We start from the raw sequence: 17798 nt of genomic DNA on the forward strand, positions 1-17798 counted from the left end.
ATTATGTCTTTTGTTTTGTTTTTACAGTTATATGCTTTCATTCCGGAACAGATAAATCGGTTTTAGTGGTTGAAAGTTATGCTCGATTCATTTCCATCTCAAGATTGGGCAAAACAATGTGGACATTTCTTTAAAAATAAATAAACAGGTACTTTAGCGTGACCACAAAAGGGAGTCAAATTTCGACCGGGATACAAAATTTGTCACAACATGGTGGAGGTCATATCCGGGTTATTTTCCGCTGTCACTTCTTGCCGCAAACACGGACCTTTAACTCTCAGGGACAGTCATATAACTTGCATATAGCTTAACTGGGGTCTTGCACAGGTGACAATTAAATATGTTTTCCTTGTCAACGACGGTCCAGCCTCAGGTAAGAAAGCAGGATAAGTTAGCTCAAGCTAATAGTAGCGCTCTTGTTCTTTTGGTTCACTTGAACGTGCTAGTAAGCTAGCTTAACCTTAGCATGTTTGTATGACTCCCCCTGCTGTCTTTCGTTGTAGTTTATTTTGAACTGTGCATTTACATCGGTGGACAAGTTGCCACACCAGTTATCTGCTGTTTTCCCGCAGTTAAAGTAAAATAAGCAACGTGGGTCGTTGAGAGAAGTTTTGGCTAGCGCGTTAATGATAGTTTCTCAGTCTCCGCTGTGTCCTTAGTTGTGTGTCAAATAGTAAACTGCGTCATTGAGCGATGTGTCATTAATTAATCTGTCAATCGCCTATATGTAGCTATGTTTATGTTTGTTTATGCCATCCAACTTTGCAACACCGGCTAGTTAACGTAATCTGTCTACATCGTCACCAGTCTCAATATGAGCAGCCTTCAGCTTGTAAGTGTATCTTTTGATATTCACAACGTACTATAACGTAGTCATTCACCAACTGATTGCAATGACCACAGGTGACTGTACCCCTGAGTCACCTCATCAACGTCCTCCACTCTCTGAAAAGCTCAGTGGGGAGCAGCAGCAGTGCCTCCTGCAAATCAAGAAAACGTAAGGAGCGTGCTGCAGACCCAGAACTACACTGTGCCGAGGTACTCGCTGTACAAGTGCATGTCCTGACACTTGCTTGAATGTTCTGAACAATAACGAAAACATTGCATGCTCAATGTTATTAAAAATATGAGGCACACCTCATAGGAAAAGCTATATACTTTGTTTGTTTACAGTCTGTGTGGAATTTACGGGAGCTGGGTTTATCAGATCTGGGAACGCAGCAGCTGGATGAGCTGGTGACTCGTGTGTTGCCACACTTGAGCCCACAGGAAGCGCCACTTGCATTTGGTGGTCAGACGGCCTGGAGGACCTCGCATCTCTCCACACATTCCTTTTTCCACAATAAGCATGGTGAGGAAGATGTATCTCAATATATCTCTATCTCACATCAGATTGATTAGTGTAGCTACTAAATGATTGTCACACAGGCCGACAAACCAGTTAGCAACCCTATTGCAATTTCAGGTTGCGAGGGAAAAATGTACTTTCCCCTGGTGAAATCGGTTGCATCAGAAACCTTCATGCTTGGGTTTCTAGCAGATTGGTGCCATCACTTTTAGTTCATCTTCCAGGCAAACTTTGAGCAACTGTGCAGCCTGTTAGTGACTGAAGCAATCAAAAGAACCTTTTTCGTGCAGCACCATATACGTCTTTGCAACCAATTTCCCGCCCATCAACCTCCAGCAACCACTTGCCAGCCAAACATGGAATGCACTTTTTTCCCCCTTGCTTAAAGGAAGCGAGGCTCTGTGGTTACAGGTTTCTCACTGACTGGTCTCTAAGCCTGGTGACTGCCAGCAACCACTTGCAACATTTTGATGAATGCACACTTTTCTCTTATGACCAGTAGTTGCCAAATGACTGCCAGCTGGTCTCTAAGCTTGTGTGACTGAGGCCTTAATGAGACAGTAAGGCCAGTTTGCCCTGCAGTTACCTCATGATTTAAACGACACTTATACTTTGTTCTCTCTCCCCAGGCTTCTCATGGAGTCGCGTGCCGACACCGGTGTTTTCAAGGCTGCACCCTTCACCACTTCAGTCTGTCTTTACAGATCTCCAGTACCGGCCAGGTAACCATGGATTACAAAGTAGTTCAATAATTTTATGAAAGACTCAAACTTCATATTGAGTTACAACAAATAAATGATCTGAGTTGGTTTGTATGTTTATGTGAAAGCAAGACAGGCTGACATTACTGACAGGGTCATTGCAAGCATATCTTACATTTGTAAAGTGTGTAAAGTGTGCGTGTTAGTCCCCATAGGGAAATAGTTCCTCTGCATTTAACCCATTCACCCAGTGAAGCAGTGGGCAGCCGCCAGTGCAGCGCCCGGGGAGCAGTGTGTAGGGACGGTACCTTGCTCAGGGGTACCTCAGGGTAGCCGTTCAGTGGAGTCGAACCCCCGACCTTCCGATCATGGGGCCACCACTCTACCTACTGAGCTATCCCTGCGTTGTACTTCTAGCTGTAACAACATAATATACATTTACACTCACTGACCAATTTATTAGCTACACTTGTGAAACGTCTATACAAGCTCTCCTGCTGGCACTTTTTAAACGTTTATTTGAAATTGCTATTAAGGCGTTAATTCTAAGTGATGTTTATGGCTGAGCTCAGATCTATAAGTATTTCCTGTATTTTGTTCATCCCATTGACATAACAGATAAGAGCTATTTTACTGGACTCTGTTTTTGATAAAGTTGCTGATGACTTCACTATGTTTATGTCTGCGTGATTTATTTCAGCGTTGGTTCAGACCAGAGGTTTTAAAACTTTAAGGAGCAAAACAAGACGACTGCAGTCAGCTTTCGAACGGCCTGCCGACTCTGAAGGGTTCACGCCATCTTTTATGAAGGTACATGTTTATTCACAAGGTTGGCATGCATTGCCAAATCCTTATGTTATGGACGTGTAGAACATTTTTAATACTTTGTCATCAATGTGCATGATAAAATGCAGCAGCAAGTATGAAAAACAGCCTGCCTTTTACAGTCACAAAACTTGAGGAATGTGTGACAGCTTATATCTGTTTAGTCTGTGACACCTGCAGACTTGTAATTTAACTTGATGACCAAAGAATGTTTTTTTTTACATATATAAATATATATATTAGAAAGAGGTTTGCTGATCTTGTCCCTGTAGTTGTAAAACCTGTGGCTCTGGTGGTTCTTGCAAGAGTAACAGTGATGCAGGCTTTTAGATTGGAGTACTGACCAGACTTGCTTTGGACTGCAGGGGTTTCTCACACGTGACAAGGGGATAGAAGTTGAAAGTCTAGACAGCATGGTGAAGAACAAGAACATACCTGATGGACAGCAGGATGCGTTCAAGAGGGGCTTCGCTGAGGGTTTCCTGAAAGCTCAAGCCCTGACACAGCGAACTCAAGGCAAGTTTCAGTACAAACACACCTAGACTCAGTATCATTATACAGAATTAAACTGTGCTGATGTTCTTGTTTGACCGTCAGACTCACTTAGGAGGACTCGTCTAATCCTGCTGGTGCTGCTTCTCGTTGGGCTGTATGGCATCTCGAAGACGCCCTTCATATCGGGTAAAGGCCCCCTTTCCCTCCAAACACTGGATCTTAGTTTCAAAATAATTTGCCTCCAAAGTACTAATATTTTAATAATCAGTTAAAATATTAACAGTAGAGCTAAACACTTGCAAGCTTGTTCCAACTAAACCAACTAAACCATTTGCAGTGGTGCTGCTGTGTGATGTGGCTAACATGTAATGTGTTTGTCTGTGTGAGTTGATTAACCATGACATGCCGCATGATTTCGAACTTTAATCTAATCATTTTGGACAGTGCGGTTCCGAACCACATCAGGCCTGGACTCAGCCGTGGACCCTGTGCAGATGAAAAATGTGACATTTGAGCATGTGAAAGGGGTCGAAGAAGCTAAGAATGAGCTGCAGGAAGTGGTGGAGTTCCTTAAAAACCCACAAAAGTTCACAGCTTTGGGAGGAAAGCTGCCTAAAGGTGGGTTATTTTTCACAGTGGCACATTCACAGTGACCTCTGGCATTACTCTTTCAAAACTCATTTTCTCCTCTGTTTTGTCTCTTTAATTTAGGAGTTTTACTTGTGGGCCCTCCAGGGACTGGAAAGACCCTGCTGGCCAGAGCAGTGGCAGGAGAGGCAGACGTACCGTTTTATTATGCCTCCGGCTCAGAGTTTGACGAAATGTTCGTTGGAGTGGGAGCGAGTCGCATCAGGAACCTCTTCAGTGCGTTTTTAAAAAAATAATAATAATAATTATTAGCATCCTTTTTTGTATTAGTTAATTTAGAGTTTAAAGTTGATTGCTTGATATGTTTGTTTTTGGGTGACTGCTTTTCTTAAGGGGAGGCCAAAGCCAACGCTCCCTGTGTGATTTTCATCGATGAACTGGACAGCGTGGGTGGGAAAAGGATAGAATCTCCTATGCACCCTTACTCCAGACAGACGATCAACCAGCTTCTTGCTGAGATGGATGGGTAATCTGTAAAATCAAAACTCACATTTTATGAATGTTCAGGAAGCAAGTCGACTAAAATAATTTCTCAAAAAGCTAAATGTTGTGTGTTATTACAAACAGTATGATTGATTTGGGTGGCATAATGATGGTACTGCATATTTTTTGAGGTTTAAATGAGAGTCATTTAAATTTTTGAAATCTTAATTTGTAGGTTTAAACCAAATGAAGGGGTGATCATCATCGGGGCAACCAACTTCCCAGAGGCTTTAGATAAGTATGTTTTGCCTCTTATTCCCTTATTCTTATTCCCAGCGAAAATATCACTGCTCATATTTTAGAAATGTCAAACTTTACAGTCCTCATTCTATCAGTTGTAATTGGCAATGCAAACAAAAAAGAGCTAAACCCTCCGGGCTGTGTTTCAAGTTATATGCTTGCACTTTATCATCTCTTTTTAACCAACTGACGTACCCTTGCAGTGCCCTGATTCGCCCAGGGCGTTTTGACATGCAAGTGACTGTGCCCAAACCAGATGTGAAAGGACGCACAGAAATTCTCAACTGGTACCTAAAGAAGATCAAAGTGGATCCAAGTGAGAAATTAGAATCTGCTAACGAGGAATAGGTTCATTATAATGCCCTTTCATAACCACATGGATGTTGTTTGTTATTTCTGCAGCTATCGAGGCCAATATTATTGCCCGAGGCACCGTGGGCTTCTCTGGTGCTGACCTTGAAAATCTGGTGAACCAGGCTGCCCTAAAGGCAGCGGTTGATGGCAAAGACATGGTCACTATGAAGGAGCTGGAGTTTGCTAAAGACAAAATCCTCATGGGTGAGTGATAGTTTGGTGTAAAGATGTACATCATCGAAAGTAAAGAGGCTACGATAACAGCAAACATCACGAAAGTCAGATGATCCCCTTTGAACAAGAACTGTGAACAGTGGTCTTTTCTTTGTTTTTCCTCAAGGCCCAGAGAGAAGGAGTGCAGAGATAGATGATAAGAACAAGCGCATCACGGCGTACCACGAATCAGGCCATGCAATTGTAGCTTTCTATACCAAAGATGCGATGCCAATCAACAAGGCTACCATCATGCCCAGAGGCCCCAGTCTGGGACATGTAAGGAAAGCTGGAGCTGGTTCATACTCTCACTACATAACTTTAAATTTGAATGCCTGGTTAAAACTTTCTTTATCTTCTACATCCTCAACTTCATCTTCAATGCTTCTTTGAAGGTGTCCATGCTTCCAGAGAATGACAGGTGGAGCGAGACTCGCTCTCAACTTCTGGCCCAGATGGATGTCAGCATGGGCGGCCGTGTAGCTGAGGAAATCATATTTGGCCATGATTACATCACAACTGGTAAGAAAATGTCCTTGAAGTGACCAGAGAGTGAGTGAACTGGGAGGGTAGATTGTACAAACACACTGATTCTTAGGTGAAGAAAGCTGCAGGACAAGGTGGAATTAATGATTTATGATGTAGGATTGAATGAGTCATTTCTTGTTCTTCAGGAGCATCAAGCGACTTTGATAGTGCCACCAGGATTGCTAAGATGATGGTAACCAGATATGGAATGTGTGAAAAGGTATATTTGCTTAAAAGCAGCACAAAGTGAAAGACTTTATGTCCTTACATTCATTTTTTTCAAGCATCCCCTTTGCCTGTGTGTCTCTTAGCTGGGTATAATGACCTACACTGATCTGGCAGCACAAAGCCCAGAGACACAAGCAGCTGTGGAGCAAGAAATCAGAGTGTTACTCAAGGTCTGTGTGATCTGTTATATAATGTTAAAAACTAACTCCGCTCCTGTTCTTTAAAAAGAAAATTACATTTTGTTTATGTTCTCTGACATCTTTTCTCTTGCTCTCTCCAGGAGTCATATGAGCGTGCCAAAGCCCTGCTGAAGTCTCATGCTAAAGAGCACAAGAACCTGGCAGATGCTCTGCTCATGTACGAGACACTAGATGCCAAAGAGATTCAGCTGGTCCTGGAGGGCAAAACCCTGGAGACCAGATGAACCCTGAGAGGACCCAAATATCTCTGGGCACAGGCAGAGGAGGAGGTAGATTTTAAGAGGTCAACTGATAGAAAAAGGAAGGATGGACTCAGAGGCCTGCATTTATAATGTCACTTTACAAGTGTTCCTGTGGGGAAAATCCCATCCCTTCATGCTGTCTCACCTTCACAGAATCCCATCACTATCCCCAGATAAGTAGTGCTGTTATTTAAAGCATAAACATGAGTGCCCCGTGTTCACATGTAAGCAGCAGTACTGGCTCACTGTATGGGATTAAAGGTTGAATGACTAAATGTTTAATATTAAAAATTTTGCTCAGGTCATTTTATTGCTTGGTGGGAGGAAACAAAACATGAATGTAAATATATACTGCTAACATAACAGCATCTGAATTTCTTTTAGGGTTCCTCATAACTCAGCTGTATCACCATATTAATCTTTAGCCAGACAGACAGACAGATTCACTTCTGGTCCTTTGGAAACGCCACATATATTATCAACCCAAAGAGGTCATTGTTGATACAGCGTCCAGAATATATGTGAATCTCTACTCATGTTTCAGTTCTCTTCATGTGTTTGTGTTCATATCTGATATATGTGAGGTGTGTTTCCAGTGTATCTTACTCCCCTGCTGCTTTCTTTTGAAGGTTACTATATCTTTTTTTTTTTTCTTCCGAAGTAGGATAAAGTTGAACTACAATGGCTCAGCACCTTGGCTAAGCGTGGATATTTAAAATGTTCGTGTGCACTCTTTGTGCCCTTAATTTTCTTTCAAGCGTACAAATGGAAGAAAAACTGCCCCTCAGCTTCAGAAAAGCACGTGACGTAAAGTGGCTGTGTTTGGCGTAGCAATACAGCTTTGGGATCGGAAGGCTTTTAGTTCTGAAATAAAAATAATGCCATAATTTATTTAAAAAGTTTGAGATTGGCTTTTGGAAGCCTCATCAGTGACATAGTAGTTTTTCTTGTACATGCAAATTGTGAAATAAAGACTCTGCAGTTATTCTGAGAAGCTAAAAGGCCAGCTGTCAGTATTGTGCTTCAGTCCCCGTTCTCATCGCTTAACTGTCGAAAGGCTTCTAGCCCGTGTCTGGTCCTGCATACTGGACTGCTTAGTAAACAAATCTCCATAGCACAGTGGACAAACAATGCTAAATGTTTTGTGGTACTTTTCTCCAGGTGTGAAAGAAGATGTGAGGGGAAAATGAATTTCATTTAATTGTAAGATGACTCCAAATCAAACACTTACCAGCACAGATTGTCTGTACAAATCTACGTCAAAGCAGTGAATGTCTTTCTCCAAATGTGTATGTAATCCATATTTAGAACGCTGATTTCAGCATGTTGTGCATCTTGATGTTTGATTTTTATTTTTTTTCCAGTTTGCCACAGTATATTCTGTTTGTTCGCCTTTTAGTGAGTAACTTATCTGTGTATATATAAGGGGTGTAAGGGGAACATTGTATATAGATGTATAGTGAAGCTTTTATGCTGTGTACACTGAATGGCTCTCTGCTGTACATCTCTCCTCAGTGTAAAGGAAAAGGAACCCAAATAAAGACTTAAGTGTGTACAGGTGACTTTATTTATTTTAAAATGCACATAAAACAACACTGCATATACATCCTTGTAATAAGTGACACAACTAAACACCCCCCAAAATCTCAGCAATTATTAAATCTTTATTCAGTTCAATTCAAATCTGTTTGTTTATGTAGCACCAGGTCATGACCTCAGTTGCCTCAAGGTGTTTTGTATTGTTAGATAAATAGCCTACAATATTAGAGATGAACAATAAATATATATAGATATATATAGAGAGATATATATAGATACTTTCAGTGTGTTTTCAGACACTGAAAGTATCTTAGCATGAGCGCACAGGTTTGCTATATTTTAAACAATAGTCCTTTTTTAAAATTTTTTTTTTACATATATATCAATCAAGTTAAAGGCATGGCATCCACAGTTTTAGCGTGAGTGTAATTGAAATGTCAAATCTGCAGACGGATGCACTGGGCATCAGCTCAACGTGACTTGCTACAGGCCCCAAACAACGTGAGAAACACTGGAATAAACGTCAAGCCGTGGAACAGTCCAAACACAATGACAAGAAACACGATTTTGAAAAATGTCCGGAATATGTAACTCCCAGACACGCTCAACACCACCACACCTAAGATAGTGGACAGTGCTCCCTGCAGTACTGGGTAACCCAAAATCGCCAAAGCCTCAATAGCTTTCTCATTGCCGTCACTTTTGGGACTCGAAACAAAAGAGTAGCAAATGTGCGCCGAGAAATCTACCGAGAAACCGATGCACATGACCAGATTGATCATGGAGATGGAATCCAGATTGACGCCCCAGAGGGACATGAATCCCGTCACGCCGGTGATGACTGAAACAATTGCAAACACTACACAAAGTGAGCAGAGAGGATCGGGTATGAGTACGAGAGAGATTGCAAGCATTACGATCACAGCGGTGAGCATGGTTTGGATGGTGTTATTTAAAATGACAGTGTACTGGTCAAAGTAGATGAAAGAAGGGTGGTACACCAGGAGCTCCACTGAACATTCCTCCGCAGTTTTCCTGAGCTCCACCATCATATCTGCCATCGGTACGTTGTTTTTTGTCTGCAGGAAAAAGCGAGATGCCTGAATCTTACCGTCTGGAGTCCATTGGATGTCTTGTGCTAAGAATGGGTCAAAATTTAAGAAAGGTTTCAGGTTGTTTAGGAATTCCTCCTGGGAGCTTATGGGCTTATTATTGCCTTCTGCATAGTTTTCAAAGAAAATGAACCAAGCCATTGTGTTATTGACAAATTTCAGTGATTCAAAACTTGAAATACAAGAATTTAATTGCTTCCGTTGGTCTTTTTCCCAGTAGGGGAATTGCTGCTCTATTGCCACCATTGCACTGAAGCTATATTCATTGAAGTGCTCCTCTTCATGGTTGTAGTAATTGATAATGTAAGAATCATCCAAAGCCAGGTTCTTAGTATCAAGTCCTTCTTTTAAGATTACACAGCCATAGATACTAGCAGCTAAATAACCTGCATAAAGGACAAACACAAAGACTTTTGTCACTTTGTGGGTCAGAAATGGACCGTAGAACCTCTCAAAAAAAGAACTTATGGGCTCTGTTTCCTCTTTTTTAGTATCTTGGTTGTACCGACCCCCAGTACAGCACAACCAGAAAGCTTTTGATTTCCCTGGTGCATCACTTGGGACTTTGATGCAGGTGATCCAGTGCTTGTTCTCTGCTTCTCTCTGCCCATTTAAAGCCATGCATGCACCCAGGAAGGTCAGGCTGTAGAAGTAACAGAAGCAAAGACAAATTCCAGCATAGAGGCAGAAGGACTGGACTGAGCCAAAGGGTGTGATGCAGCCCAGGAAGAGAGCCAGCACATCGGTGAGGGTGGTAATGGTAATGGAGATGGCAGCATCTTTGTAGGTCTCACCCAGCCGTTCTGGAACGCTGTCCAGAACGCAAGTCTTTTGCCAGCAGGAGATCATGATGAACATATCATCGATCCCAATACCTTTAGTGATAAAAGTCAGAGTGGGGAATATTTTTAAAATACAAAATAAGACTTCAGGCTTAGAGTATTGGTGTGTGTTTGTGTGAGTGTCTACAAGGCTAGGGTTAGGGGAGATAGAGACCACTAATGACAGGGTTACCATCACAGCTGATGGTAACCCTGTCATTAGTAATGGTAGTTTCTTAGAAAACATTGCTGAAATCAATCAACTGTAAGTGTTATTTTAAGAATGCAGGTCTTGTTGACAATCGCTGCTGTGAAAATCTTGCTAAAGCTTTTTCTGGCATAACATTTTCTACAAACTGCTGCCTCAACTGAACAGTTTGACCTGAATGTTTAACAGAGCCTCACCTAGAATCATGAAGGGACAGGAGGCAGCTGTCATTACAAAAGGCTGGCCCACCAACAAGAGCAAACCAAAACCACTCACGACCGCTAGACTTGTAGAGAGAACGCCGCAGAACCCCACCCACACCTTCGTCCTCACATTATCCAACCTGAAAAAACAAACTCATATTTTATTTTATCTTTAAAGTAATTTGTCAAATATACATTCAATGACAGGCTTGGCTGTTATTTTTTTCTGACCTCCAGCAAGTTATGATGGAAAATGTGATGGCAATAGAGTAGGTGATGGAAAATAAAGAGATGACAGAATCTGGAGATTTCTCAAATTCCCACTGCATTGACATTGAGGTGGAGTATGATACCTAGAAGATTGGAAAAAGAATGAGCAGGAACAATCTCACCAAGTGGGAGGATAATAACTTAAACACAAAATGTGAGTTCTTACCTGGAGGGAAGGTGAGGAGCTATTCGACACCAAACTAATGAAGCTTTCCAACCAAAGGTCATTTTTTGTTTTGTTGCCCTCTTTTAAATAGTAATAGAGTTGTATAGCTTTAGCGCTTTCAACAACTGAAGTGTCTCCTTGAGTCACACCCCCCAGACTTGTATACAACGGCAAATTTGTCTTACCATTGTGATACCACGGGAATGTCAGTGTGACAGCTTTTATATTTTCGGCATTGTATTGAATGATATCTAGAATGATGTTTGAAATGCAGTTTTTCATCACCTTAGCACAGATGCCCTCATATTTAAATGATTCCTTATCAAATTCTACCAACATGTTCTTGATTTTAGAGTCCAACATGAGGATTTCTTCAAGCATTTTAACAGTCAGAATATTAGTCTCGCTTGTAGCTATGAGAGTGGCATAGTTTCCATCTGTGGTCTGCCTCAAACTTGAAAACATGGAATCATCTTCTGGAAACATTTCACTGAAGTGCTTCCTCTCTGTCTTGGCCGGTCCATTAAAAGGTGTAAACTCCTCTTCAATATTGTTGGAGAGTCTGTCCTGAGTAAAATAAAACCCGCTTCCCAGAGCTGCAGAGACAATAAGGGGGGCAATGAGGAACCACCAGGGATTGGATCCAACAGATTTACCCATCTTCTTAAAGAAGCTCTGAAGGGGCTTTTCTATGCAATCCATGCGACATCTGGCCATAGCTGCAAAACCTGGCTCCTTTGACAGGATGATAGAAGCTCAAAAATATGTTTTGTGGATATAAATCGGTTGCTCCTTTGTTTTCAGAAATGTTCAAACTATCGTCACAAGCTGCTGTCAGAAGCATTTACTGTGTCGCAGATTCCTGTTTGGCTCCATGTTCTTTGTTGCAGTTTCTTTTCAGCAGATGTAGTTTGAGGAAAGGCTCACTCAGTGAGCTTGTTCAGGAAGAGTCGCTTTCATACGAACCGTATGAAAGCGACTCTTGGTGTGGTTCTATCTCACTCTTTGCTAGAGTTTCTTGTTGCTTAATCCTGTTGTATCACAAAAAAAAATCATCTTTGGAATCTGTAAAAAAAGCAAAACACTTAAAAAAAAAAGAAAATAAACGGAGAAGAGCAAATTTCAACCAAAAAGATTTCCCAGAGTGTTGATTAAAAAGAAGATGCACTAACAGCAGACCAAAAAAACAGATGAGCTCTCCTGAGCGCTCAACACCACACACCTCCTGAGCACTCATTTATATAGAGTGGGGAACTGCTGCCTCCTCCTTTTGGTTATACTATAACCATCTTGGCATCATTTTTTATTTCAATTTCATGACACTATTACAATCCATTTGTAACTTTCTGAATCCAATATTTCTAAATACATGCTTACAGCATTTCTTTTTAAGTGCTCAAAACCACACATAAGCTAAATATGTTGGTAACAATATGTAGATCACAATGACCTCACTGAGTACTTGACGGTTTCCAGTATGTTAGTACAAAGTTCAGTGTGGTTATCAGTGCCAATGACAGGTTATGGACAATGAGGATATAAACGGATGGGAAAAAAAACGCTCTTTCTCTTGTAATCTTATCAGTCAGATGACACACCTCATATAATTAACCCAGCAATGCAAATGTATCATACTCGATGCATGAGTTTTTCAGACTACTTTTAGTTTACCAGCACAGCTTAAAACAGTGTGATTTCTCTCCCCTCAAAATGCCTAAATAATTTGCACAAAAGCAAATATGATACAAATCCAAATTCATATATGTAAATTTATATTTAACACCTTTTTCATTTTCATTTTTCATTGGCCAGGTTCAAGAAACACCCTAGTTTTTTTTTTGTTTTTCTTCTTAAAGACGAATTTTCTGACTATTTCACAGTTCAAGCATCACAGCGTTATTATTCCCCCACAACCCTGGGGCGATACCATGTCATGGTTCGGGTAACGTAAAGGTTACACAAAGGAGGGCCTTTTAGGATTGATAAAATGAAGCCGATGCACAAAACAAAGACATGTTGTGCTCCATTATGTGACTCTTTATTTAGGCACTTGAAAGGTAACCCCACCTGAAGGCAGTCATTTCCTGTGGTTGTGGTTCCATGCACTAATTTCAGTTCAGCCTGAAGGGTAAGCTGGCCCATAGCAGAGCAAGAACATGTGTGTAAATACTAGAACTAACAAAATCAAACATTTAACTGTTAAGATCGGGAGAAATCCCAACAAACAGGAACAAAGATGCATTATTAAAAGCTTTTATTAATAGCTTGTAACAGAAATTAGTTTCCAATCTTTATGTTTAACTCATTTGTATTTGACACTAAATGCATTTGCCTTCATCAGCTTTTCAAATCCTGGTAGCAATTAGTTGGTTTTAGGGGATGCTCATTTATGTAAGTCATGAATAACTTGCATAGTGTAAACATATATTTGCATTTTCTTATTATTTCTGACCAAACACCAATTAAATGAAGTAACGTAGGTGAAATTCACTAAACTCACTCTAGAAAAACTAGATTATTGCTTCTTCTCTGCACCACCCCTGCAAAAAATCTTGAGAACCCCTCATTTCTTTATATTTTAATTCAAAGGAGTTTTAAAGTGCTCTTGAGCAATAGTTCACCGGGATTTCTGAAGGTCTTTCAAATTGTTTATTGTTTGTTAAACGATATAACACTGGTCTATGGATCATAAACCTTTAAACCTTTAAAGGTCATAAAAAAGCATAAAACTAACTTAAGTAAGCAATTTTAAATTGTTTGTCTAGGCACTTTGTTATAAGCTGCCTGTCACAAAAGCCATGGGAACATCCACAAAATGACAAAGATAGCACAATTATGACAGACATTAAATAGTATTTTGAAAACTCATGCAAAGACACCAGATAGGACTTGAGAGATGCATCCCACACTGCTAATGAAACGGTGTGGAATAAGTTTGACAGAGAGCAGAAGAAAAGGCAGCCAATATCCAAAGAAGAGCTTTGAATGTCCTCCAAGAAGCCTGGGGAACTATTCGACTACTTAAAGAAATGACAAGAGAGCTGCTTCAGAGAGTTCAGGCTGTGTTGAAGAATAAAGATCAAGGTTATTGGAAACGTACAGACTCTGATTTTGCTTTATATTCTGTATTTCCATGTATGCTTGCATATTTCAATAAACTGCTGCAACATTTTCATAGCATAATACAAGGAAATTAGAACCTTTATCAGGAGAGCTAATATATTTTATACAAGTTCTTTGCCACTTTAAATAATTGTTAGAAAATCTTCATACTTAAAAACTAAATAATTTAGTTTTGTATCAACATAATAATAATATTTTTTTGTGTTTCATTTTCAAATCTCGCGAACACCGGTGACGTCGCGCGTCGCACTTTGGCCGGAAGTTGCGTGAGCAGTAGGCTATCATCGGAACTGATAGCCGCCTGCTATCCTAAAACACAGTAAAAAAATATCTGTAAAATCGTTTTTAGTTAATTCAGAGTCAAAGGTAAACTAACTCCAAGACAAATATGGACGACGATGTGTTGACGACTCTGAAGCTGTTGATAATTGGTGAAAGTGGCGTCGGAAAGTCCAGGTTTGTCTGTGTTTTAGCGAGCTTAGCAGCTAGCCTGTTGTGAATGTTGACATTGTTGTGTAAGTTTCATTCTCGCTGCCCAGTGTTCCAGCTTAACTGGTTTTCATGGTGTCTGTTGATGCCAACGTTTCAGCCTGTATTCACAAACTTCAGATGTTCCTGGTAACAGATTAGACACATTTCTGAACATTTTAGAAGTAGATTTGAAGTTTTAAAAAAGACATATGGTCGGGGGTTGCAGTGAGATTTGGCAGGTTAGGGGAAAACTACAAATATCTTACATAATAATGTCTACTCTGAGCTTCAGAAGGCTTTCTTTGTGTACAGCCTGGGATCAGCTGACCTGTCCTATTGCAGGTTTGGATTTTTTTGTTTAGTTTTTTCCCTTTGTGAATTTAACCAACTGTATTCTACAATATAAAGGCCCACGTTACAGGAGCCTTGTCTGCTTCCAGCCTCTAGCCAGTATAAATGCGGAATTTGCAAGTGTTGATCAGCTCAAATCCCAAGTGATATCTCCTTTGAGAACCAAACCCTATTATACAGCAGCTGCATTGAAATGCAAATGAGCACTCCATTTTTTGAGTGTTATTTCAATTAATTTCAATTAAAAAAAACCAAACAATTCATGTACATAATATTAAGTTAAATCAGATTTTTTTTTTTTAAATCACCTGACTATGCACACAAGTAAGGTTTTACAAGATTTTCACCAGGAGGCCATACTTTCAACACTCTCATGAACTCACAGTTCAATTACATGTTTCTCTCTGATGATATCTGTGCTTTTACTCGGGCGCTAACCTAGCACAGTCTGCCCTGCACCAGTCCAGCACCCATTACTGTAAACAGCACCACAGCACGGCACATAGCCCCAGTTTAGCCAGCACCTACTGGTCAGTATAAACTCTAAATTGCCCAGAATTATAATCTTATGATTATGAATTTGCTTCTAAAAACATGTCAGAGTATTTAATGTATTCAGATGTATCCAAATAGTTCAACAGCACATCATGTATAGATCCATGATTTGATTTAAAAAAAAAAAAAACGCAAACAAAACAATTAAACTTCTTGGAAAATGCATCCACTGTGTCATTAGCTTGCAGCTAGCAGTAGGGGTGGGCAACAATGAAATCTCTGACGACATAGATTCCAAAGAAATTCTGAACGTTTTATTGATGGTTGTAAAGTAAATGGAAGGCCATCTTTTTCCAACAAACCGCTGTCACTGATAAGCAGTAGCAAATGTAAGCACAAACCTAGGGCTGGGCAGTGTTTGCCTTTGTAGCTCTTCAGGAGCTGCACAATATGGTCACATATTAAAAGAAAAAAATGTTTTCTACCAGAGATGACTTGGGTGTCTTGGGTCAGGCTTTTTAACCAGTTGCTGAATAATCAATTCTCCAGAAAATAGCGTCACCATTCCCAAAGGACCCACCAACCTCTCTGCCCGAACAGTAGGAGTAAATAATAAATAAATATTAAATAATATAGATTTTTAAATGCGACTTTATTCCTTAATGTTTTTTCTCCTGTTAGCAGCAAACAATTTTACAACAGCTTTATTGTTTTATAAACAATAGCAAGACACTGACTCGGTACTCGCTGACCTCATATCAAATTTGTACTAATTTTGAATTCTGTTTTTGTATTTAAGCTTTACTCTCAAACCATAAACAGCACTTAGTCTGCAGCTGAAAGAATACAAACTAAAACTGTTGGGAGCAGGTTATGTTCAAAATCATCTGGAAGCGCCATGTTTTCACAGAGTTTTTTATTCACGGCAGTCTCTGCTGGGTGAATACATCTTATATGTGCAAGTTGTTCAGAATCAGAATACTTTAATAAACCCTAAGAAAATGATGTAAGCCATTGTTAAGCCATATCTTAGTAAAATCAAAATGCAAACTGTGCGTCGCATTGTTACGGAACTGTCCGCGTTTTAATTTGGTGATTTAGAAATGTTGTTCTACATAATTCTAATCTGCTGATTAGTCTGTTTCACACTGCTGGAAACACAGAACACACACTGAGAATACCTGTTCAGTCAATAAAATAAATTTCTCTTTGGTCTGCGACAAGCGGAAGCAATTTCCACGTCTCCTTTATTATGGTGTGGGACTTTAAACTTTAATATTTAAACAGATCCAGTTTAAAGTATCAGAGCTTTAATGTGCAGCCACAACCTTAGAAATAATCAACTGCATTGGGCACACTCTCAGTAATGAAGCGATAGATATATATATATATATAAAACTAAAACACATTTTTACCACGGTCTGATAGCGACAGACTGTGGTAAATATGCAGTGCTGGTCCTGTTGGACATGACTGCTGCATTTGACACAGTGGATCACGATTTGCTGATCTCCCGCTTACAGCACTGTGTGGGAATTTTTGGTTCAGCACTTGTGTGGTTTAAGTCCCATCTTTCAAATAGGACCTTTTGTGTTAAGTTGGGGTCCGCTTCATCCTCTGTGGCCCCTCTGCTTTGGGGTGTGCCACAGGGATCTATTCTTCTGCTTTGGGGTGTGCCACAGGGATCTATTCTTGGGCCATTATTGTTTTCACTGTACCTTTTGCCTCTTGGTGCGATTTTCCGAAAACATAAAGTGTCACTCCATCTATATGCAGATGACTGCCAGCTTTATTAACCTTTTAGTCATTCTGATAGTCTCCCAAGTCTCTGCTTGACTGCCTTAGCAATGTTAAAGCATGGATGGCAAAAAACTTTTTAAATTTTAATGATCGGAAGACAGAAGCGATTTTATTTGGCCCAAATCGTTCTTCTCATACTCCGGATGTTGATCTTGCAGCTTTGACTTCCCAACTAAAGAGTTCGATCACAAATCTCGGAGTTAAAATTGATTCTGCACTTACCTTTGATGACCATGTAAACGGGGTGGTAAAATCAGCATTTTATCACCTCAGACGTTTATCAAAGGTTAAGCCCTTTCTTTCCAAGCGTGACTTGGAAAGTGTTATTCATGCCTTTATTACCTCACGTTTAGATTATTGTAATTCTCTTTTAATAGGGGTTGGGCAGGGCACTTTGTCACGCTTGCAATTAGTGCAAAATGCTGCGGCACGATTTTTAACTGGCAGAAGAAAATTTGATCACATCACTCCGATTTTGGCCTCTCTACACTGGCTTCCAATTGAATTTAGGATCCGTTTTAAAGTCCTTTTATTGGTTTTTAAATCTCTAAATGGTCTGGCACCTGTTTATTTGTCTGACTTGTTGAAGCCCCACGTCCCCACTCGTTCCCTTCGGTCAGCTGAGCAGTTGTTGCTTTCGGTCCCAAAGTCACGGCTGAAACTTAGAGGAGACCGAGCGTTCTCTGTTGCAGCGCCGATGCTTTGGAATAACCTTCCTCTCCATATTAGACAGG

At 40.2% G+C, this 17798-nt stretch overlaps 3 protein-coding genes across 4 annotated transcripts in view; 2 read left to right on the forward strand and 1 right to left on the reverse strand.

Moving 5' to 3' along the window:
• The first annotated feature begins 99 nt into the window (after positions 1 to 99).
• Positions 100 to 7156, forward strand: yme1l1b (YME1-like 1b). 2 transcript variants are annotated; one of them, XM_042228896.1, is made up of 18 exons: positions 100 to 373; positions 904 to 1038; positions 1174 to 1351; positions 1978 to 2070; positions 2750 to 2859; positions 3240 to 3390; positions 3472 to 3555; positions 3835 to 3987; positions 4081 to 4233; positions 4351 to 4483; positions 4676 to 4738; positions 4944 to 5056; positions 5143 to 5298; positions 5435 to 5586; positions 5703 to 5829; positions 5982 to 6055; positions 6147 to 6233; positions 6344 to 7156. In XM_042228896.1, exons 1-18 carry the CDS (start codon positions 341 to 343, stop codon positions 6485 to 6487), a joined length of 2139 nt encoding a protein of 712 aa, XP_042084830.1. In that variant the 5' UTR covers positions 100 to 340; the 3' UTR covers positions 6488 to 7156. The 2 variants fall into 2 exon arrangements, with proteins under 2 accessions (XP_042084830.1, XP_005943280.1); XM_005943218.3 differs by having other exon boundaries at positions 108 to 373; positions 3814 to 3987.
• Positions 7157 to 8180: 1024 nt separating this feature from the next.
• On the reverse strand, positions 8181 to 11775 carry LOC102288837 (patched domain-containing protein 3). Its single transcript, XM_042228882.1, has 3 exons — positions 10778 to 11775; positions 10383 to 10528; positions 8181 to 10031 (listed from the first exon to the last, which is right to left on the reverse strand). The coding sequence occupies exons 1-3, from the start codon at positions 11539 to 11541 to the stop codon at positions 8515 to 8517; spliced, it is 2427 nt and encodes an 808-aa protein (XP_042084816.1). The 5' UTR covers positions 11542 to 11775; the 3' UTR covers positions 8181 to 8514.
• A 2416-nt stretch (positions 11776 to 14191) lies between these two features.
• The window catches only part of rab18b (RAB18B, member RAS oncogene family), a 13424-nt gene continuing 9817 nt past the window's right edge, over positions 14192 to 17798 (forward strand). Inside the window, exon 1 of the mRNA XM_005943219.3 lies at positions 14192 to 14403. Coding sequence (XP_005943281.1) covers positions 14336 to 14403 — 68 coding nt within the window. The 5' untranslated portion in view covers positions 14192 to 14335. The remainder of the gene's footprint in view (positions 14404 to 17798) is intronic.

This window comes from Haplochromis burtoni, unplaced genomic scaffold, assembly GCF_018398535.1.
Source record: "Haplochromis burtoni strain Fernald_Lab_line unplaced genomic scaffold, NCSU_Asbu1 Contig_362, whole genome shotgun sequence".
NCBI classification, from domain to species: domain Eukaryota; kingdom Metazoa; phylum Chordata; class Actinopteri; order Cichliformes; family Cichlidae; genus Haplochromis; species Haplochromis burtoni.

Excerpts from the sequence above, each read along its gene's own strand:
- yme1l1b (XM_005943218.3), top strand. The coding sequence starts at position 341 with ATGTTTTCCTTGTCAACGACGGTCCAGCCTCAG. Across the intron at positions 2,071-2,749 it reads AGATCTCCAGTACCGGCCAG|CGTTGGTTCAGACCAGAGGT; the intron begins GTAACCATGGAT and ends GATTTATTTCAG. Across the intron at positions 4,234-4,350 it reads TCGCATCAGGAACCTCTTCA|GGGAGGCCAAAGCCAACGCT; the intron begins GTGCGTTTTTAA and ends GCTTTTCTTAAG.
- LOC102288837 (XM_042228882.1), bottom strand. The coding sequence starts at position 11,541 with ATGGCCAGATGTCGCATGGATTGCATAGAAAAGCCCCTTCAGAGCTTC. Across the intron at positions 10,529-10,777 it reads TATTATCCTCCCACTTGGTG|GTTGGATAATGTGAGGACGA; the intron begins AGATTGTTCCTG and ends TTGTTTTTTCAG. Across the intron at positions 10,032-10,382 it reads CTGTCCCTTCATGATTCTAG|GTATTGGGATCGATGATATG; the intron begins GTGAGGCTCTGT and ends TTATCACTAAAG.